This window comes from Mustela nivalis (genome assembly GCF_964662115.1).
Source record: "Mustela nivalis genome assembly, chromosome: 4".
NCBI lineage: Eukaryota > Metazoa > Chordata > Mammalia > Carnivora > Mustelidae > Mustela > Mustela nivalis.
In genome coordinates, this window is record NC_139023.1 from 127,029,624 (window position 1) to 127,053,604 (window position 23,981).

Below are 23,981 nucleotides of genomic sequence, written 5' to 3' on the forward strand. Positions count from 1 at the left end.
GATCTAACCATTCACTGTCTGCAGGATTGATACAGTGAGAATATAAACAAGTTTTAACTATAAGACATCATGTGGGTCATACAATTTTAAATCAGTTAGGTACCTTAAAGATCATTTAGTGACCCTCTCCTTTTTTTGGATGAGGAAACTGAAATCTAAGGAGGTTAATGAAGGTCTTAGGGCTAATTAATAGAAAATTAAAGAGAAACCAGATCTGATTCCTAATCCTAGAATTTTTTCCTTTTAAAAAAAATGGTTTTTTAGTCTACTCTGAGAAAAGCTAATTGAAAAAATACCAATTTTTGTGCAGCATATCAGTGCTTTCATGCCTTAAAAATTAAGAAAAATCATCTACCTCTGTGTCATACAAGATGGTCTTCAACTTCTGTTGTACCTCGAATTACTACCCACTATACTATTTTTCCCCGGGATAAAGACAAGCGATGGGAAGGTAAGTAATAATTTCTGTAGAAGTGTTGAAGCTTTTCTAGATACTTTATATCATTTTGTGGAAATATTTTTCATGATAGTATAAGATCATCTAATAATATTTCATAGCTTTACCAAATCTATTACATATTGATATTGAGATAAGAAAATATCTGCAAAGTTTTTAGTAGTATATCTCAAAGTCAAAAGTGGTTTATGGAAGCAAAAATAAGATAGACACTGGAACAGAACCTAAAAGAACATCCAATTAATACAATAATATATTTAGTATAATTCTCATGCAAAGCAGAGAGGCAATTTCTGTAAATGTTCTAAAGCATAGTGAGTGTTTGTGATTTTTATCAGATCATATTCATCCCAGAATTTTCATGTATTTTTTAAATCATTCTTTCCTCCCAGGAGTGAACATGGAGAGGTTTGCAGAAGAAGCAGATGTAGTTATAGTTGGTGCAGGCCCTGCAGGACTCTCTACAGCTATTCGTCTAAAGCAGTTGGCTACTAAACATGAAAAGGACATCCGTGTGTGTCTAGTAGAGAAAGCTGCTCAAATAGGAGCGCATACTCTCTCAGGGGCTTGCCTTGATCCACGTGCTTTTGAAGAATTATTCCCAGACTGGAAGGAGAAGGGAGTATGAAAAAATTGGTTTTTATACAAAATGTAATCTTTATCGTATCTATTTCCAAACTACTAGAATATAGAAAAACCTTTTTATGTAATTCTGTCTCTTAGAGGATTTTTATAGATAAGTATTTTTGAACTTAAAAAGGGCCCAAAATTGAATTATATCAACTATATTTACAATTTTAAGATATTAACTCATGTACTCATGTAATACCTTCTACACATTGTATTTATGTACTGGATTTATAAGAAGGCCTTATCTTGAGAAGATGTTAGAATATTTGTACTAAATAAAATACAGCCGGTTGATATGAGCATATTTCCTAAGTTGTTCCGTAGGTGTTGATATCATTGTTCTTAATAAAGTTTTATGTAAATTTCCTTGGACATTGTAATATCTAAAACCAAAGAGGATAATCTAATCAAGTGTTCCAAAGAATAAATGAATATGGTCTCTCATAACCTAAGAAGAAAAGGCACTGGTATGATATGCAGAGAACTGAATGTTAATTTTACTGCTTTCATCATTTATATGGCTTTGGTTAAAATCTTACACTTTACATATCCTAGCTTTTTCTTCTGTAAGATGGGTTATGTTACGCCTGCCAAGTCTTGAATATTCACTATCCGTGAATATACTTTGTAAATGTCAACAATTATATAATTTCTATATTATTTCTATATGGAGTAAATTGAATTCCAAGAATTTCATCTGTGCTCTTCTTTCTAAAATACCAAGCTCCTTTAAACTAGAAACTTAACATCTAATTAACTTTCTCTTTTCACTATTATACCAAAAATAGTTATTAGTGAATTGTTATTGACATAATACCAGTTGTGATAGAAAAAGGTTTTCAGAGCCCTATATAACTGAGCAGATAGAATCCATGACATACCTGTTAATTGCATCCAAAGGAAAAATAAAACTTCTCTTATGTTTTCATCAGGCAGGAGGTTACAGCTTGGAGCAAGCACCTAAGCTAAACTCCCACAGAGACAGAGAGACAGGAAGCCATGTCCAAGATGTCTCCAAGGCCCCCCAAAAAGATTTCTGGGATGTAAAACTGGCTTATTTAGGTTCTAAAAAGATTCCCATACATCTCAAAGAGACAAAGAGGATTTGCAGTTCCAAGTTTCTAAAGGAAATAAAAGAAAAGTGAGGAGAGTAGTTCACTTTCCCTTTTGACATAGTTTTTTCATTATTTGTATTTACCATTACAAATATGAACTAAAAGCTTCCTTCTCTTTCCTTCTTTTGCTTTTAGGCTCCACTTAACACTCCTGTAACAGAAGACAGATTTGGAATTTTAACAGAGAAATACAGAATTCCTGTGCCAATTCTTCCAGGTAAGGTGTGATAAGTATTTGTAGGATCCTAGAATTCTGTACCTGGAAGGAACCACATTTCATCTTGTAGCTTGTAGCAAAACAGGACTAGAGCCTAGTTCTTTTGTCTTCCAATCTAGAAGAATTGAGATAGCCTTATAATGCAACCCAAAATTTTACTTTAGTATTGTAATGGCTTTTTAATTCAATAATTAGAACTGTGTGCCAAAGTTGTAGAATTTAAATGAAATTTTGACCATAGGATGATGTGTATATTTACACAGAAATTATACATTGTTTAGAATTCTTAAATTAAGTATTTATGGTTTTGAAATGTTTTATCAATAAAATGTCAGACTGATAAATTAAGCATATATTTGTAGGTCTTCCAATGAATAATCATGGCAATTACATTGTACGCTTGGGACATTTAGTGAGCTGGATGGGAGAACAAGCAGAAGCCCTCGGTGTTGAAGTATACCCTGGCTATGCTGCTGCTGAGGTTTGTACAGTTGTATTTTTTAATGTTTATAAGAAGTAATCTCTTTTTCTTTTAAATATAAACCAAGAATGGTACAGAGGTAAAGAAATAAATATTTTAGAAAAGCTGTAAGATTTTAGAATTGTAAGGTTAGAAGGAATCTCGGAAAGATCTAATCCAAAGAGTACTTGAATTCCTCATCTTGAATAATGTTCCTGACGTTATCACGTGGTTGTGTAATTTACAACTGCACAGCATTGAGGATGAGATCATCTCTAGCTGATGTTTGGATTGTTGATAACACTCTCTTTCTTCTGCTGAAATACATATTCTGTTTTCCATTACATAGAACAAATCAATGCCCTCTTCCAAGGACACTTTTCCAATTATAATTATGCCCCGCTCTCTTCTTCTCCCTTTCACTCTGGTGTTTTTATCTTTCCTAGGTTAAATATTCTCAGTTATTTCAGCCATGATGTTACATATATTTTGAGTTCCTTCATTATTCTCAGTGCCCTCTGAATGCATTCCCTTTTTATCCCCTTTATAAAGTGGCATGCAGAATGAAAAAACTGCTTCAAGCCTAGTATAGAGCCGGGCTCTTGCTTTCTTCATTCTAGAAAACATTCTTCTATTAATTCTTTCCAAGTAATGCTTTTGGCAAACATATCATACTGTTGATTCTCACTAAGTTTTTTGGAGAAATGATTAAAAATAAAATCTCCTGCCAACCCAGAAAAATCACCTATATAAATTATTTAAAATTTTTATTGTTTAATAAGCATTAAACCAAGACTGCAGTGCATGTCGCAGGCAGTCTGCTGGGAGATTGCCAAGACAGAAAGACATCTTGCCCTCTTACATAGCCACACAGATATAATCCATCACATATATGTTACTTGTCTTTATCCAGAGGAAAAATAAAATTTCTCGTATCTTTTTGACAAGAAGTACCACCTGGAGCCAAGCACCTAGCCCAGGCTCTTGTAGTGACAGGAAAATAGGACACTATTCTTTTTGGTGTTCAGATTTCAAATATGTCTACAATGCCTCTGGGAAACACATTTCTGAGATGCAGATCTGGCAAGAGTCTTAAATAAGACTTTTTAAAACATTCCTATATCTGAGAGAGGCAGAAAAGGAGTTTATAGTTAACTTTTCTAAAGGAAATGATTGAAAGAATTGACAGGAGGGGTAGTTTTCTTTGGTTTTGGCCCCAGGGAAAATTCAAAAAATTTTTTATTTGTTTTTATGCTTAAAGTATGTAAGTCAAATAAAACACATAGGTCCCTGTATTATACTTGCTGCTGTGCTAATTTTTGTTTTACACACACACACACTCACGCACGCACGCACACACACACACACACACACACACATGCATTTGGGGTTTTGGACCCAAGTGTGGGGTTTTTTATTTCTCCTGGTTAAAATGTTCCTAGCATTAGTCCTGGGATTAGTATCAAATCACAAGTAGGTGGTTTGTAGAATCTATGATTTTCAGTTTTTGTGTACACAGACACACACACATATACACACATACACACAGTCTCTTATACCTCTCCTCTTTTCCTTAGTCCCTTAAAGATCATTATCAATAGATTAATGTCAGGTTTGTCAGGTGTTTTTGTACTCTGAGCCAGACTTCAGTTTTAGTTCAAAGCCACATTCTACTCTTGATTCATTTTCAGAATATGAAGTAAGAGGTTTATGTTTTTCTTTTCATATCCATTGCTGCTGAACCTTACTTTACCTTTCCACTCCTGTGCTGTCTGTGTGATGCTAGCGTATATTTTGTACTTCCTATCTAAAGGACATTGTCTTCCAGAGAGGAAACAGAAACTCAGTAAGAATTATAGATGATCGCTGTTTCTCATCCTCCAAATTACAATTTTAACCAGTTTCGCCAATCTAACTTGCTCCAGAAATAAACTTTAATCACATTTAGAGTGTCTTGAACCTCTTTCTGTTTTGTTTTGTTATGTCATTTTCTTTGGTTTTTGTTTTTTGGGATCTTAGCTCATTTTGAACAGAAGCTTTCCTGACACTATTGTCTTCCCACCCAACACTAGTGGTCTTCACTTGTTAGAGGCTCTGATTTCAGGGTTTGTATACTTGTCTTTGATACCTGATCTCTTCAGAGCTCTTTGTTTATTCTGACTGGTTTCTTTAGTGACTTCATGGTAGCTTCACACTTTCCTTTTTTTTTTTTTTTTTAAAGATTTTATTTATTTATTTGACAGACAGAGATCACAAGTAGGCAGAGAGGCAGAGAGAGAGGAGGAAGCAGGCTCCCCGCTGAGCAGAGAGCCCGATGCGGGGCTTGATCCCAGGATGCTGGGATCATGACGTGAGCCAAAGGCAGAGGCTTTAACCCACTGAGCCACCCAGGCACCCGCCCCCTTCCTTCTTCATCAAGGTTGTGGCATTTCTTTTATTTCCAGCTGTTTGAGCTGTGTTCTTTTATACTCTAAAAGGAGTATCTTTAAAACATGTCTCTTTTCTTGCCTAAACACTTTAAAGCCTGTTATTTCTATAACCCAGAAAACGTACTCGGTTTCTTAAATATCGAAAGCTGTTCATTGCTTCTTTTCAGGGTGGTTATGAATCATAAGGTGATAACCAAATATGTTTTCATTTCAGGTTCTTTTTCATGAAGACAACAGTGTAAAAGGAATTGCCACTAATGATGTAGGGATACAAAAGGATGGTGCACCCAAGGTAAATGTTTTAACAATTATGTGCTTAACAAACTGATGAAAAAAAACAACCTAAATGCAATGATTTCGTTTTGCAACAAACTGCACATTAATAAAGTGTATGTTAGAATATAATTATTAATGTGAAATTCTTCTCTTAAAGATTTTATTTATTTATTTGACAGACAGTGATCACAGATAGACAGAGAGGCAGGCAGAGAAGCAGGCTCCCTGCTGAGCAGAGAGCCTAATGCGGGGTTCAATCCCAAGACCCTGGGATCACGACCTGAGCTGAAGGCAGAGGCTTTAACCCACTGAGCCACCCAGGTGCCCCTGGAATTCTTCTCTTAAAAAAATAGAGAGCTGGGGCACCTGGATGATGGCTCCATGGGTTGAGTCTCTGTCTTTGGCTCAGGTCACGATCTCAGGGTCCTGGGATCGAGTCCCACATTGGGCAGTCTGCTCAGTAGGGAGCCTGCTCCCCCCAGCCCCGCCTCACCTGCCTCTCTGCCTCCTTGTGATCTCTTTCTGTCAAATAAATAAATAAAATCTTTAAAAAAAAGAATAGCTAAAAAGGATTTAGACAAGTAAATAAAACATGTTTAAGAATAATTTTTTAAAGATAAAAACATGAGTCATACAAACATAAAACAAACATGTGACAAAGATTTTGTTTCACTCACTAATAAATGATAGAATCAGTAAGATGTTACAGCTGGTTCAAGGACAATTCAAAAAACATACATATATGTAGGTCATCAGTCAGCTGCATAGTCACTTCCAGAATTTTCATTTCTATAGACAAGAATCATTTGCATTACTGTCAGTAATGCTGATACAGTCTTTGATGTGATTTTAATATTTTTGGTAAATATGAAACTGATGGATTTCCTCTCACACAAATATAATCCTGGATGGTCTCCAGGTTTTTACAGCTTTTATTTTTGAATTTGCAAAAGAAAAACTTTCAGGATTTGAATCTCTAACTGTGTAAGATTCCTTGGAAAGAACAAGGAAAAAAACACCTTGCTTTCCCATAATAACAGAAGAAAACATAAATTAGCATCTCAGTTAATTTGTCACTTCATATTTATTTGCTTATTGTCTTAATTTCTCAACTGGATCATAAGCACCATGAGGGCAGAGATCAAAAAGCATTATATTCCAGTACCTATCATAGTGCAGGTCATGTCTGGTCCCCAATAAATTATTTGTTAACTTAGAATTATCATTTTCTCTGCCATCTTGAATAGAATGGGGAATCCAGTGTAGAGTCTCCTCCAGCAGATTTTCCTGCTTCCCACTACTTCCTGCATAGAAATAAGCAAGTGGCAGAGTTCTTGAGTCTTACCTCCTTCATTGTTATTCTAAAGTTTTGACTGGTTTCCTCAGAATTCTGTGAGGTTTGAGACTCTGTGTCTTAGAGAAGTCCCAAAAAGCTATTTTTTTAACAAGCCCCCAAAGAATTCTGGTGCGTAGCTAGGTTTGCAAACAACTACTGCTTTTCATAAAGATAAAAGAATATTGTTTTTCCTGTATTCTTTCCTGTGTTATAGTTATTCTTTCTTTATTGTGACCATTTAATTTTAAAGTGTATCTTATTCTTTTAAGATTTTTATATTTAATATCACAACAGAACTGAGGCACACAAGTTCTATTATTCTGATATTTCATTTTTTGTATGTTCTCAAATTTGTTCAAAAGTAAATTTTTGTGTTTGGGGCTTTGTAGTTACAAAAACTTTATCTTTCCTGGGATGCTTGGGTGGTTCAGCCAGTTAAGTGTCTGCCTTCAGCTCAGGTCATGATCCTAGGTTCCTGGGATCAAGTCCTGCATCAGGCTCCTTGCTCAGAGGGGAGCCTGCTTCTCCCTCTGCCTGCGTCCCTCACTGCTTGTGTTCTCTCTCTCTCTCTCTCTCTGACAAATAAATAAAATCTTTCCTTTATTGTATTTATATAGATACAAAAATATTGAAGAGTACAGTGGAGTCTTAGTGACGTGAGCTCCAGATTCTTGGTTTTTAAATAACTGTTGTAGTACCACAGGTTTGGAGTAGGGGGAAACAAGGACTGTGTTTATTCTGTTGTTCCACTCTCTGTTGTTAAATTAACACACCTCGTTAGGCTTTCTTCCCTGCCATTTCACCAAAAAGGCTTATCAGTGTCACAAACACCCCCACCTTGTCAATCCAGTAATCACTTCTCGGTCTTCTCTTACTTGATATCCTAGTAGGCAGCACTGACACAGTTGGCTTCTCACACCACCTTGTAACTGAATTGTACAGCACACAGAGCAGGACAGAACACACAACAAACAAGATAACAGAAGGTCAGGAAGTTAAGAGCCAACGGGGAAGTCAGTCTGTGGAAGTGCAATTGAGATTAAAGCCTTGATTCTGGTTAGTGGAGATCCATCGGGCAGAACCTTCAGCGGCAGTTGCCTTTTCTAAGTGGTCAAACATAGAGGGGTCATGTCTGAAGAGTCTGACAGCTTGCTGCCAAAATCCTTCTCTTTTTAAAGGGATTTCATCAGTGTTGGGTCCCCTCTGGTTCTGCTGGTTATCAGTTCAGGAGTGTCGGATATCTCGATATCTTATAGCTGCAGTACCGTAACTGCTTGCCTCATTGCTTGATGCGGGGCCATGCTTGACATGAGAGACTGCATTTTGCTCTCTGCACTGAACCAATGTGAGTTTGCTCCTTGGTGAGGCACATGTACACCAGGTGGAGTTGTCACACAGAGTCAACTTTATTTGCAGGAAATAAGATCATGGGGAATAGCTCCCAAGGTCATTACTCCTGAGAGAGGGTGAACGGGTACCTTTTGTTTAGGATAAGGTTGAATATTTAGATAGGGATGCCTTGTCATTGTATGTAGAGAAAGGCATAAGGTGCCATGTATGCACCTTAAGGAAACATGCCTATTTACACATTGTATATTATGTAAATAAGGCTGAGGCTCCTCCTTGGGTTGAGAGGTTAGTATTACAATGAGGTAGAGGTAATTGCTGGTCATTCCATAGGTCATTCCATGGTCCGTCTGTGCAGGTGTGAGTCGAGGGCTTTAGCTCACAAGGTCTGGGTGGCCTGGGCCAGTGAGAGGCCTTGTCAGGACAGTCACCATCACCTGAGGGGTGGCTCTGAGTTTCATTTGCCAGACTTAAAAGGTAAGCCAGAAAGAAGAGCTTAAGAGAAAATGAAAGAGAGTTTAGTGAATACAAGCTGGTGGGCAGTAAAGGTCAGGTCTTGCAGTCTAGCTGGTGACACCTACTCTTGGTTTTCCTTGTGTTTTACTCCCTAATGTCACCTTTGCATGCTTGTCCTCTTCCTATCCTGTAAATAGTGAGGCTCTCGGGCTCAGTGTTGAGTCCTTCTCTATCTACATTTTCTCCTTAGTAACTTCATCTGGTCACATGGCTCTAAATACCCAAGTCCCAGAATCCTATATCCTACTGCTTATTCAATAGCTCTGTGCCACATCTAATAGCTGTCTGATTATAAGAATTCTGATTTGGACAGTTTTAAGTTTCAGAAGTTAAGTGATTTGCCCAAGGTCAGACAGCTATAAGTAGTGGGGCTGGGGTTTGAATATTAACAGTGTGGCTGGCTCTGGGGCCTGCCCCTTGAATACTATGGGACATACTGCCTCTAAGAGGAAGCTGAAGTATATTAAGTAATATTTTAGTTCAATAAGATTGAATTGTTTTATAATTGGTGTCAGGAAAACCGCATGTCCATCTGAAAGATGGAGAGTTTGGGCCTTTATTTTTTAAAAATTCTGAGAATTTCTTAAAACAAAAAATAGGGACTCCAGGGTGGCTCAGTCAGTTAGGCATCTGTCTTTGGTTCTGGTTGTGATTCCAGGGTCCTGGAATTCGAGTCCTGTATCGGGCTCCTCACTCAGCAGGGAACTTGCTTCTCCCTCTGCCTACCATTCCCTTGCTTGTACTCTTGCTGTCTCTCACACTCTCTGGAAAAAATAAAATCTTTAAAAAAAATAGAAAAATTAGAAGGAAATCTAGATTACAATTGCAACTTAAAAGTAGGATAAGCCATCCTATAGAGGCAAGAAATAATGAACCCGTAAGAGACAGTTTTTAAACTGTATAAAAATTAAACAGTTTTGTATGCTAAAGTTACTATAAAGTCTTAGATAAACTGTAGATTGGGGAAAATTTTTTTGATTACCTATAATATCAAATACAGATATACATTAACAAGAAAAAAGACAGCATTTTAGAAAAATGATCAAAATCTAAAAAACTGACAATTCACAGAAGAGCAGAGTTCAGATCACTACTACTTATAAGGAAAGATGCTTAAGTACTTTTTCTTCAGAGTCCATAGCTTAAATGTCATTTCTTCAAACGAGCCTTTCCTGTTCACCCAATCCATAAATTTCCTTCTTTTATTCTCTCTCATAGCATCCTTTGTCTTCTTTCATAGCACTTAAGTAATAATTTGTATTTATTTGTATTTATATACTCATGTGTTTCCTTAATGTCTGTCTCTATGATTAGACTGAAGGAAAGGGATGTATCTTTTGTTTTTTCATCCAATGAAATAAGTCAGTCAGAAAAATAAAGTTATTATACAGTTTCACCCATGTGTGAAATATAAGAAACCACACAGAGGATCAGAGGGGAAGGGAGGGAGAATGGAATGGGAAGAAATCAAAGAAGGAGCCAAACTAAGACTCTTAACTCCGGAGAAAAAAACCTGAGGGTTGTAGAAATTGAGGTAGGTTTGGATGGGGTAACTCACTGATAAACATTAAGGAGGGCACGTGATGTGATGAGCACTGGATGTTACACGGAACTAATGAAGAACTGAACACTACATCAAAAGCTAATGATGTACTATATGTTGACTAACTGAAATTGAATTTTTAAAAAAGCTTTTTCCCCCACAGTCCAGTTACTGAAAGATATAGCTTTATTTTACATTTTTGCTACTTACAGAGCTGAGTCACTGTTATTTTAATTTGCATTTCCCTCACTGTTTTAAGTACTTTTTCTGTTTTTGAGTCAAGAAATATTAATAAATACCTACAGTGTGCCAGTTTTATGCTAGGCAATGGGAATATAGAGATGAATAAAAGAGAAGTATTATTAAGTGAGAAAAGTAAGGTACATTGTATTAAATGACCCTATTTTTTTGTAAAACAAATAGGAACCTAAAAAGTTTAAGTGTGTATGTATTTCAGTATGTATGTGTGTTTAAATATTTGGATAAATTGTACATACTAGATTGTTAACATGGTTTATGGATGAGTGAAGTGTAATAAGAGTGAGCAGACGGGAACAAAATAAAAAGATACTGAGTGAAATTACAAGATGTGTATGAAAGTGTAATATACATGTATACATATATATGACACTAATAAGCATTGCACAAGAAAAATAGCAGTTACTAATAAATGTGTAAAAGATGTTCAGACCTTGTAGCAATCAAAGTAATTAACTTATTAAATTAATCATGAGATAATTCTTACCATTCAGATTGAAAATATTTAGCACCAGGTATGTTCATCTAAGCAATGTTTTATAAGAGTGAAACACACTGGAACAGCCTAAATGTCCACTATTGAGAATTGTTTGGAAAATTAGGGGAATCTATTCAAACATAAAAAATGAATGCTTTAAGGGCACCTGGGTGGCCCAGTCAGTTGAGTATCTGACTTTTAATTTTGGCTTACGTCATGACCTCAGGGTCCTGAAATTGAGCCCAACAGTTGGCTCTGTGCTGGGTGTGGAACCTGCTTAGGAATCCTTCTCTCCAGATTGTCCCTCTGCCCCTACCCACACCCCATCATGAGCTGTCTCTCGGGGGGTGGTGGGGGGAGGATTCTTTTCTTGGACTATCTTGCTTTTACATTCAAGTAATGAAAAAACGGTTATAAAACTGTCAGTATTAAACTACTTTTTGTCTTTGCATACACACAGACATGCAAATAAAATGAATAGGGAAATATCAGAAAAGATATATTTTATAAGAGACTTTTCTGGTTATTCTGCATTCCTTTATTAAGTAACTTTACTGAGTGCCTTGTAGTAGGTGTAAGTGCAAAATACAGAGAGCAAAAGAGAGGTAAAGACTTCAATTGTGGCTTTTTTTCCACTTGGAAAATTCAGTTTTAGAATATACATTCAGCAATAGAGAACAAGTAAAATTAAAGTGAAAAAAGCAAGTAGCTAAAGAGTATACTTAGTATGATTCTACTTGTGTTAGAAGGATATGAATAGGTTCTGTATAGTTTTTTATTCATGGAAATTTTCTGGCATGATTCACAAGAAAGCTATTAATGTTTTCTGCTTCAGAACTAGAAAACTAGGAGCAGGGAGGAAATGGATTTTCACTTTTCACTTTATTTTCATTTGTAGAGAATATTTTCAGCATGAACGTGCTTTATTTGCTTTTTTAATTCTTATCACACTTAACCATTTGGGTACTTTGGAAGTAAAAAAAAGAAAAATACAACAAAGACATGGGATATATTACAAAATTTAAATTAGATTCTTCTTACAACAGTAGTTTTATTTCTAGTATTTTGTATTTGTATTGTTTCTTCTATACCTGTATCATTATTCAATTCAAAACCGACCAAAATGTGAATATTTTTTAAATTGTCAAATGTTGCGATTTAACATGTTTTTATTTTTTAGACAACATTTGAGAGAGGACTAGAACTACATGCAAAAGTCACAGTTTTTGCAGAGGGTTGCCACGGACATCTAGCCAAGCAACTATATAAGAAGTTTGATTTGAGAGCCAATTGTGAACCCCAAACCTATGGAATTGGACTGAAGGAGGTATCCTGATTTGTTTTGGGGATTTTAATTTTTAACTATGGAGTTTAAACTCATTTGTATTATAATGTAGTCTGTAACATTGATGTAATTTTTTTTTTAAGATTTTATTTATTTATTTATTTGAAAGGCAGAGATCAGAAGTAGGCAGAGAGGCAGGCAGAGAGGGGTGGGGGAAGCAGGCTCCCTGCCAAGCAGAGAGCCCAATGTGGGGCTCGATCCCAGGGCCCTGGGATCATGACCCGAGCTGAAGGCAGAGGCTTTAACCCACTGAGCCACCAAGGCACCCCTACATTGATGTAATTTTATAGTTGCTATATTTTTCATTGACTTGAAATGTTCATCATAACTGAAAATATTTGGGCTATTTTTAAGGAGCTAGAAAATACTGCTGATCAAATTCCATTATTATCTAAATTGGTTCTACGTGTTGTAATTGTTTTATCAGTTGTTGCTTAAAATCAAAGACTGGAAGTTGAAAATATTTGTGATATGAATTTCTTTTCATTGTAATGCCATCTGTCCTAGTAAGATTTGACATGATACCCCTATGCTGTTTATAGGGTGACCAGATCATAAAGAATGGTTTTTTCAGAATTGCACTGAGAAGATATTTTAGTTTATGAAATATACACTCAGCCATAGTATATTGATCTGAAACCTAAAATTTAGTTAGATTAATTATTACATATTTTTCTCAATTTATCCAGTCTCTGTTTTGCCAAACCTTTGGCTTATTAGAGTGTAAAGATGCATTATAACCCTTCTGTTTAAATTTGGGGGGGGGTTAAAGCTAAGAACATTTCTGTAATAGCTAGATTTATTTTGAGTAAAACCTTGTTTTGGTAGGTTGTGCATCACACATAATATTACCTGATTTTTAGATGTTTCAATTGGGAATTGTTAAAAGTTTGAAACTTAACCATTCCAGGGGTGCCTGGGTGGCTCAGTCAGTAAAGCATTTGCTTTGGGCTCAGGTCATGATCCCAGAGTCCTGGGATCGAGTCCCACTTCAGGCTCTCTGTTCAGTGGGGAGCCTGTTTCTCCTTCTGCCTCTGCCTGCTGTTCCGCCCGCTTGTGTTCTCTCTCTCCATCAAATAAATAAAATCTTAAAAAAAGAAAGAAGAAAAAAACCTTACCATTCCGAAAATAGATGAACAATTTTTTTCAGTTGGGAAAAGGGGAGTGCAGGGGAGCATAAGCTGTCTTACTGAAGAGTGACATATATACTGGAAAGCAGCAGATCTTAAGGGTACAGCTTAATTAATTTTTACAAGGTGAGCATATCTATGGAATCTCCAGCTAAATCAAGATCTAGAACATTACCAGCACCCCAGAAGTTTTCCTCATCTCTTCAGTGGTGTTCCCTATAATCACATGAAAGTCTTAACCATTTTGAAAATCTAATCATTTTCTAGAAGAAATTTCTTAAAGAGGTCATAGCTTTTCTGACCGATTTTTTAGTCCAATTCATGATGCTGCTGTTCGATACATTTTCTTTGATATGTGAATTACATTTTTTGTGTTTCTCTTATTGCAGTTTTTCCCCTTGAAATTTTCATAGCTAAGACATAAAAACCTGGCAAATTTGATATATTGTGGTGGTAGAAAAAATTTAAATAATACTCTTCTTTTTTTAAGTTATGGATTATTGATGAAAAGAAGTGGAAACCAGGGAGAGTGGATCACACTGTTGGCTGGCCCTTGGACAGACATACTTATGGAGGCTCCTTTCTCTACCATTTAAATGAAGGTGAACCCCTGGTAGCCCTTGGTTTTGTGGTAAGTTACACACCCATTATGGAAAACTCTACTGTTGGAGTCCTTGGATCATCAGTGCTATAAAATCTGGAGCATGTAAAATCCTTGTCCTTTAAAGGTCACTTTCTCATTTTGTCAGCAGGTAAAGTGCTGGTGGTTATCACAGGCATTGGTCTATAGCTTTAAACACACATAGCTTTTGTCATAGTAGCTGCTAAATGCCAGACACTATGCCCTATGCTTCATGGAGACGTCTAAGTTTTGTAAGATTCCTTTGAAATATGTATATCCTTATTTAACTGATGGGACACTGAAGTCCAAACAAGGTATACAGCTTCCCCAATTACACCCATTAAATGACAGAAGCAGGATTCACATCTGAGTTTGTGTGACTTCCAAGCCCAATTTCCACTATGGCATGCTGTCACCAAAAAAAAAAAAAATGAAATCAGCACTGGGTTTGAATCTATAACTTGTTAAAAAATGGAAGCATTTTCTCCCTTTTTAACCATTTGTATCTTTGCAGTAAATTACGTCTTGAACATTGCAAGGAATGGAAAAATAAGGGTTTCTGCACCTTACAGTTGGGGGCAGCTTTATAATTTAAGGTCATAATTAGACTTGTATATGATACATTATTAAATTATTATTATTAAAAACATTAAATTTATTTTTTATTAAAAACACCAAATTATTGGTGGTTTTGATACCCAGCCAAGTGTTCTCATCTTTGTATATTTATTCCTATGACTTAATTTTTTCAAAGCAAAAAAGTTTGGTTATCAATTTCAGCATTTTGATAATGCCTCATAAAATATAACTTCTACTATTTCTTGTCCTCTTTTTTCTAAGTGTGATTGCATTCTCTTTCTTCACTTTTGCCTCAGTAGTACCACATATAGCTTATTAGTTGATTACTAGAGTGAGTACTGATTAATGAAAAATAATTACAACTCCTTTTGTAGGAACATAATGTTAGACACTTACCTACAAACATTTTTCTAATTTGGGCTTTTATTTACAGAGCACAATGATTTATTAATATGTTCTAAATTTTTAAAGTCTGACCAATTATAAATACATGGTATCCTTTTGTTTACCCTTTATTTTCCAAACAGATTTTATTCAGTTATTAAGTTTGGGTTACTGCATCTATTTCTCCAAGTATTTTGAATACAACAAATTTAATGTACATGTTTTCTCATAAATATTGATCACATTTTAGCTTGATATAACTTGAAATAAAAATATCTAATTGTATAAATTTACCAAATTTAAATATAAAAATTTTAAGGTTGGTCTAGACTACCAGAATCCATATTTGAGTCCATTTAGAGAGTTCCAAAGGTGGAAACACCATCCCAGCATTCAGCCAACATTGGAGGGTGGAAAAAGGATTGCATATGGAGCCAGAGCCCTGAATGAAGGTGGCTTTCAGGTAACTTGTCCTACTTTTTATTTCTTATTTCTGCCTTACAAAGTAAACATTGATAATATAATGTAATAAATTTAGATAAAGAATAGAAAATTACGTCATAGGAAGAAACTTTAAGCAAGACATCTAGTGTTTATAAGACTGTGTCATACCATAGTTAAATTACACTACAAATTTAGTTTTAAGAATATATTGATTTCTTGAGATAAATGTATAGACTTTTCGCTGGTTGGTTGACTTTTATCCAGAAAATTAAAACTATATGATCCAAAGATATTTTCCTTTATTCCTTAGCTGCCAGGAAACAAAGATTTAGTTTTCCACAAAGGTAATTAATTTATCCCAACTACCAATTAACATCCATGCCTTTTGGGTGGCCTCTGTAAAGCTTTTGCCCTTGATTGTCTATTTTAGTGTATGTTCACAGTAGATCTTATGAAATGTTAATGTAGCATTATATGTTAATTAATTGAATTTAAATTTTAAAAAAGAATCCAGTATATAATTCAACATACAGAAAAAAGAAGAAGAAACAGGTAACTCAAGTCTACAAAGAACTTTATAGTCATTAAAAATATGGGTACATCTACAGATATTGACACAGAAAAGATGTCAAAGCTATGACATTAAGTAAAAATAAAAAGAAAAGCAGGCTATAAAATAGCATGGTTATTAAAAAATGTTAATGTATTAAGTATATATAGACAATGAGATAAAAACCTAGGTAGCTATGATAAAAGCTGTTAGTACTATTATAAAAATATTAGGTAAGATGATCTAAAAAATTAGCTCTAAAATTTATATGAAGTGACTTAAAGGAACTTACTTATCTTCCCTGGTCTTTATTTTATAGATGATCCTTTCTGTCTCTAATAACCTAGGAAAATCAAACCATTTTATAGATTGGATTTTTTTTTTTTTTTTTTGCAATACTGTTGTAAAAGTAACAGATTATAAAATATTAGCAGGGAGGGAAATTAACCTTTAAAGTGAAGTTCCAAATACTTTATTATTACTGTAACAATAATTTATAAGGTGAGGTAAAATCATAGCTAAATTATAAATGTAATCATTAGAAACTTAAAATAACAGTATCCCTAAATTCTATTGCTATCAGATTACTTCTCAGGAGGTTGTTTTGTTTCTAGAGTAGTAATTCATTTGCAACAAATATTTATTAAATTGCATAACTGTGTTCAAGCCCATTCAGCTCTTTTTCACAGTCTCTATAATACCAGTCAGTCTAATTCTGCTCTTTTTAATGTATAGTGTACAGTTTCCAGTATATTCAATAGGATATACAGATTTGTATTTAAAAACATCTGCCTTGTGTATTTCAACATGTCAGATGATTTTTTAGAATGGTGGGAAGAGTTGACCACACACATATCCATATACACACACACACTCACATTTTACTTAAATTTTCTGCTTCAATTAGTCAGATTCAGAAATTTATTCTAGTAAGTTTTTAAAGAACCATAAGCAAGAATTTGGAACATTTGGTTTTGTTTATTTTTAGCTAACAAATATGACTTTTTTCCCTTTAATTTTTAAAATTATACTTTCTTTCTAATTGGAAGTTTATATCTCTTAATCCACTTTACATATTTTACAATCCCCCCACTCTACTCCCCTCTGGCAACCATCAATTCTCTATAAATGAGGTGGTTGCTATGTAAGTGACTTTTCTTTCTTTCTTTCTTTCTTTCCTTTTTTCAGTCTGTACCAAAACTTACCTTTTCTGGAGGATTTCTAGTTATTTGTGGTTTAATGTGGTTTCCAATTATTTGTGCATTTCTCAGTGCAACTTTTCCTAAGTCCATAGTTCCTTAACAAGATACCTAGCTGCCAGTAACACTGCCCCTATAGGATAGGGCAGGATATAGGGTAGGATCCTCCCAGGATGTAAAAATGCGTTTTGCTTGGTCCGTAAGATTTTTATTCATAGGATTTATGCACCAGTTTGGAAGAAGTTGTACTAACAATCCATGCCCTTTTATTAAACTTCACAGTCTTCTGGTTCTTGAGTCAAACCTAGTGTTAGCAAGGCCACTGCCGTATTTAAGGAAAGTGTTGTTATTATCCAAATTCCTATTATTTCTTTTAGATTAGTAATATTCCAGAAAGCCCTCCCCTCTCTTATCTATTCTGTGATCCTGATTTCACACGCTTTTATCTAGGTAGTTCTGATACTGAATTCAGTCTGAGAACCATAATCATAAATTCATTCCCAACATGTACCGTGAAGGACTTGAACTCTGACCCATCTTATAGCAGCGTTCTTTCTGCCCTCCAGCTTCGCTTCTCACAGCCTCTCCCTCAGGGTTAGAATTATGTCATTAATAGGAGCTATGGCCACAGATCTCTCACTGCTCATGCAGCTGAGGCACTGGTTTCCCTGTTATCCTCCTTCCCTCTGAGCCCCTTTCAGCACCATCAGCCAAATTCTTACCACCCACCACTTTAACAGCAAAGACTGTGGCTTACTTTAGGAAGCGCGTAAAGAAGAAAAACTACAGAAGGAAAAAAGAAAACTCTGCATTGGCTTTCTCTTCTTTCCTTTTCAAACTATAGATTAGAGTATCTTTTCCCATGCAAACAATCTAATTTAGTCACTACATTGTAGGGTATATATAATAAGCTTTTACTGGCTAACCCAATAAAAACCCACCACCTCTTATTACATTGTTTTTCATGAGAAATATATACTGAGGTCCAAACAATGGTCTTAAAATTTATTTTGGAAATTCAGCTTATTCTTAAGTTAATTAAAATATATTCTTTAATGAAGTAGCTAATTGTAATGATGCCATGGGGAGAACCTTCTGTAAATCATGTATTACTGAGAATGCATGTAAAAGCAGATTACAATTTAGATAATAGGTGTTTAGGTTAGGGAGTATTTTTAGACATGGATATTTAAATAATAACATTTTAATTTTAAATTTGTCTAGGTTTAGGGAGTGTTTTTAGATGTGGATATTTAAATAATATTTTAATATTTTAATGCCCTGGTCCTAAATCTGTCTCATGTAGGTAAGAAGAGGGGGAAGAAGAGAAGAGGAAAAAGTCTTAGAAAAATAGTAATAGTTCTAATCCTCATTCTTAGGAAAGGAGGAAGACACTGCCTTTGCTCTGATTTTTTCCTTCACATTTTTCCCTACAACCTTAGAAGACTTTAAGAGACTGTAATTTGTAGTAGTATTCTGTTTGTTTGTTTAAGCTAAAAATGCACTTGGAATGTTTCTTTCCTCAGTCTATACCAAAACTCACCTTTCCTGGTGGCTTACTAATTGGATGTAGTCCTGGTTTCATGAATGTTCCCAAGATCAAAGGTACCCATACAGCAATGAAAAGTGGAATTTTGGCAGCAGAATCTGTTTTTAATCAACTAACTAATGAAAGTCTCCAATCGAAGACAATAGGTAAGAACTTCCTATTTAAAGCATTGAAAATTGTCAGGTTCTTCATTGAGATACTTAAAAAGAAGCTATTTAAACATACACTTAGTATATAGAGGATGAAAATAAATACAATGAAAATCTTGAGGTCTTCTTTATGCATAGTTCAGTTGATATTAAAAGTTCTTTCCCTTTTCACAAAGCACTCGGGTGTGTGCTGTGCAAAAAAAAAACTATAGGACCTAATGTCAGTAATTAGATTTTTATAGCAATGTTATGTTTTATTCACCATCAAAAGTAGAATAGTACCAGTGATGTCCCACCTACTTAGAAATGATTTCAAGTTTGGGGCACCTGACGGGCTCAGTTGGTAGGGCATGTGGCTCTTGATCTCGGAGTCATGACTTTGGGCCCCCATATTGGGTATAGAGATTGCTTAAATAAACACATTTTTTAAAAAAATTTTTTAAGGGGCGCCTGGGTGGCTCAGTGGGTTAAGCCGCTGCCTTCAGCTCAGGTCATGATCTCAGGGTCCTGGGATCAAGTCCCACATCGGGCTCTCTGCTCAGCAGGGAGCCTGCTTCCTCCTCTCTCTCTGCCTGCCTCTCTGCCTACTTGTGATTTCTCTCTGTCAAATAAATAAATAAAATCTTTAAAAAAAAAAATTTTTTTTTAAAGAAATCATTTCAAGTTTGACAGTACTTTGTTACATTTTGTATGTCTCATATACTCACTAAGATACTCATACCTACTGATGTATCTTCAGTCTGAAAACAGAACAGCTTTGCAGACTGCAGAATCCAGCAGTACCTTTTCCTTTGCAGGCTTTGCAAGCACAGGCAAAGATGTGATCCTGCTCTGGTGGAGAGTAAGAGCTAACACCTATGACTCCCTAAACCCTTAATCTATGAAGACCCTTCAGTAATTCTCAGTTTTTCTCTAAATAAAAGCCTAAGTTTTCTCAGTCCTCTGATTTCATCTCTTTTTACTCTCCATTCCAGCCACACTGGCTTCTTTACTACAAAGACCATCTTCTGGTCTTTACTCACAGATGACCCCCTTATTCCCTTCACCTTTGCTCAAATACCACTTTCTCATGGTGGCCTTATATGGACCATACCAGTTAATCTGCAACGCACACAAAGTACTCCCACCCCTTCCCGTCCCCCAGTTTTGTTTCGTTTTTCTGAAGTATTTTCCCCCTGTTGGCATATAATTTACTTATCAACTTTGTCTCCTGCCTCTTGGATAAACTCCCAAGAGAGTGGAGACTTTGTTCACTATGAATCCCAAGTCCTTGGCACACAGTAGCAACTCAGTAGATATTTGATAAATAAACCTAATTACCTAGAATTCCAAATAACAAATGTTCTTCCAGGTAGAAGTATGAAACTTGATTATGCCTTCAAATTTCTTTGAAGAAATGGAGGCACAGGGTATGGGAGAGGAGGGCGATAGGTAGAGCATGGAAAAGGGAGGAGGCCACTTCATGGAGAACAGAATAGGTAAGACGGAATGTACTTGCTGAGTAGTGGAACTTTATTTTCTCATTTTCTTGCCAAGTAGCTTTCCTTGTTGGGACCACAAGCTGTCCTTGCACCTCATAGAATAGCAGCACACAGACAAGTACTGGAGCAAGTAGGTCACCAAAGACCAGAGCATTAAAGCCTTGAGGGAGGGACACCTGGGTGGCTCGGTTGGACGACTGCCTTCGGCTCAGGTCATGATCCTGGAGTCCCGGGATCTAGTCCCGCATCGGTCTCCCAGCTCCACGGGGAGTCTGCTTCTCTCTCTGACCTTCTCTTCACTCATGTTCTCTCTCACTGTCTCTCTCTCAGATAAATAAATAAAATCTTTAAAAAAAAAAAAGCCTTGAGGGAAAGGGAATGGAACAGAAAACAATGACTGGAAAGTGTATAGACACCATAGAGTTTAGTTTGTTAAAAGGAAGAACCAGTTTGTCCCATTAAATATTAAATGCATGTACTGTTTCGGTATTGTTATAAACTTCCTAGGGCTGCCACGACAAAGTACCACAAACTGGGCAGCGTAAAACAACAGAAATTTATCCTGGATTCTGTAGATTAACAGTTCAAAATTAAGGTGTTGATAGGACATTACTCTCTTCTGTCTTTAGTTTTCTTGCCCTCCCAGCTTTCTGATAGCCCCAGACATTCCTTGGCCTGTGGCAGAATAACTCTGATCTCTTCCTTCCGTCTTCTCCTCTCTCCTCTGTGTATCTCATAAAGGCACCAATTGGTGGATTAAGGAAGGACCCACCGTAATTTAGTATGACCTCATCTAATTACAACTACAGTGACCCTCTTCTGACCCATCTTGAGATAACTGAGGGTTAGGACTTGAAGATAATCTCTTTGCAGGACATAGTTCAACCTGTTAACAGGCAGAAGTGTTTCATTTAATCAATTATAAAAACTTCTCACTTTTATGTGTAGCATGAACTCTAAGTAACATTTTCAGGTTCACTGAATTTTAATACTGAATTTAAGAAATCAAATACCTTACCATCTATTAACATATATCCAATGGCTGTGTTTTTGGAAGATGCCAACATTTGTACATGAAGATTCTTCGAGCGTGGGGTCTTATACGACCACTTGTTTAAATTTATTTAAGATTCACTTATCAGATATTTCAGTAGTAAAATACCTTGATAATAAAGTATTTTATACTCCCTTAAGGTAATCTGATACATTTCATGTTTTTAATAAAAGGACTTCATGTAACTGAGTATGAAGACAATATAAAGAAATCATGGGTGTGGAAAGAGCTATATACGGTTAGAAATATAAGACCATCCTGCCATGGAGTACTGGGTGTATATGGTGGGATGATTTACACTGGAGTCTTTTACTGGATATTTAGAGGAATGGAGCCGTGGACTCTAAAACATAAAGGTAATTCCAACATATTTGAGTATGAATATTATAATCATTAACTACTCATGCTACTCATGAATAGGGAGTGCCTGGCTAACTCATTCGGTACAGCATGCAGCTCTTTATCTTGGGGTCGTGAGTTCTAGCTTCATGTTGAGGGTAGAGTTTACTTAAAAAAATTGTTTATTTTTTTTTAATCTCATGAATAGGATCCACTAATTAATAAAGTGAATTTTCAAACTTGGTTTTTTTGAGCAATAATAAATTCAGTATTTTTAATCATTTATCATTACTATAAGAGACTAAAGTCTTACTTCTTTGGTATAATATTTTCACATTTTCATAAAAATGTTTAAGAAAGTACTTTTACATTAAGATCATATTTTTATTCAAAATCTTACTCAAAACTGTTCAAGGTTCAGACTCTGATCAGCTCAAGCCAGCCAAGGACTGCACACCTATCGAGTATCCAAAACCCGATGGACAGATCAGTTTTGACCTTTTGTCATCTGTGGCTCTGAGTGGTACTAATCATGAACACGACCAGCCAGCACATTTAACCTTAAAGGACGACAGTGTTCCTGTAAATAGAAATCTGTCAATATATGATGGACCAGAGCAGCGATTCTGCCCTGCAGGTCAGTATTGTGGTTTCCATCCATTCCTAAAAAACACGTTATTTGTTTACACCATGTTGGAAATATGCTTCCATTATTTTAAGAAATTTCTCCTTCCATTGCATGAAAATTGCAAATGACCCCCTACATCCAGCTTCCATTAGAAAACTCATTTTTATGATTTTTATTCTAGCAATGCTAAAATAATAGGGAATTTTTGGTAAGCCTAATTCAGTTGACATTTCTTAATGCATTTCTTGTGGTGCCTGGGTAGCTCAGTCAGTGGCTGATTCTTGATCTCAGTTCAGGTCTTGATCTCTGGGTCATAAAGTTAAAAAAAAAAAAAAGCCTTTCCCTATCCTACTTCCGACTAAGGATTATGGAACACCAAATATCTCTTTTCATGTTTACATGACTTAAATCATTTCTCATGTCTGCTCCTACACAAATACTAAAAATATTAGGGTATAGCCACATTCAGCTCAAAAAGTGGTCCCAGACATTAAATTCACCATGAATACTGTATCCTTTAAGGTGAACTTTCAACTAGAATTATAACAGGATCCAGATCTCAAATGATATGGCAGAATAGTAGGCAGATATATGAAAATCAGTATATTCTGCAGGGACTAGATTTAGAATGTAAACTCTGAGCGCAGGGACCTTGACCTTTTGACGTCTTAAAATCATCTGAACTTACACTGGTTTGTAAATTCTTTGAGGGGTAAGGACTGCATCTAATTTGTCTTTTCAGTTGTAACACACACATAAAGCTGGAACCCAAAAATTGCTCAGTTGTTCCCTTGTTTAATAAGACTAACTCAGCCAAATACTGATGTATCTTCTGCTTTTATCCATATTTAATTTACACTAATAGCAATAGCACACACCAAGATCTTCATAATATTCTTTGTGGGTAGACATTCAGAAAACAAACCTTCAAGGTTTCTGTAGCTACTATTTCCAGGACTTCAGTTTCTACTTTTGAATTTTAAAAGTTAAAATAGTTAGCTAATTCACAGTATTATTTATTTTTCCTTGCAGGAGTTTATGAATTTGTACCTTTGGAACAAGGTGATGGATTTCGGTTACAGATAAATGCTCAGAACTGCGTGCACTGTAAAACATGTGATATTAAAGACCCAAGTCAAAATATTAACTGGGTGGTACCCGAAGGTGGTGGAGGACCTGCTTACAATGGAATGTAAACTGCAACTGATTGCATTTGCAGTCACGTTTGATAGTTTCTTTAAAATGTATGACAAGCTAACTTTAAAGTTTAGAAGTCAACAGCTGTCAAAATATTTTACTGCGTATTACTGATCAGAATGTTCATAAAATCACCAGTGAAATAAAAATTTTATACTTATACCTAAAATTGTCCCATAAAAAATTATGAATATTCCTCCTACATAAAACTTTACAAATGACATAGCTTTACCTCTACAATTACTCAAAGATTCAGTACGAACAGCAAA

The 23,981-nt window shown here is 35.6% G+C and overlaps 1 protein-coding gene across 1 annotated transcript in view; it reads left to right on the forward strand.

Annotated features, from left to right (window-relative positions):
* Positions 1-23,881, forward strand: part of ETFDH (electron transfer flavoprotein dehydrogenase) — a 29,730-nt gene extending 5,849 nt beyond the window's left edge. Inside the window, exons 2-13 of the mRNA XM_082727793.1 lie at positions 311-451; positions 850-1,079; positions 2,338-2,419; positions 2,782-2,900; positions 5,523-5,600; positions 12,243-12,389; positions 14,028-14,168; positions 15,442-15,585; positions 18,842-19,010; positions 21,722-21,904; positions 22,303-22,524; positions 23,548-23,881. Coding sequence (XP_082583919.1) covers positions 311-451; positions 850-1,079; positions 2,338-2,419; positions 2,782-2,900; positions 5,523-5,600; positions 12,243-12,389; positions 14,028-14,168; positions 15,442-15,585; positions 18,842-19,010; positions 21,722-21,904; positions 22,303-22,524; positions 23,548-23,711 — 1,820 coding nt within the window. The 3' untranslated portion in view covers positions 23,712-23,881. The remainder of the gene's footprint in view (positions 1-310; positions 452-849; positions 1,080-2,337; positions 2,420-2,781; positions 2,901-5,522; positions 5,601-12,242; positions 12,390-14,027; positions 14,169-15,441; positions 15,586-18,841; positions 19,011-21,721; positions 21,905-22,302; positions 22,525-23,547) is intronic.
* The last annotated feature ends 100 nt before the right edge of the window (positions 23,882-23,981 follow it).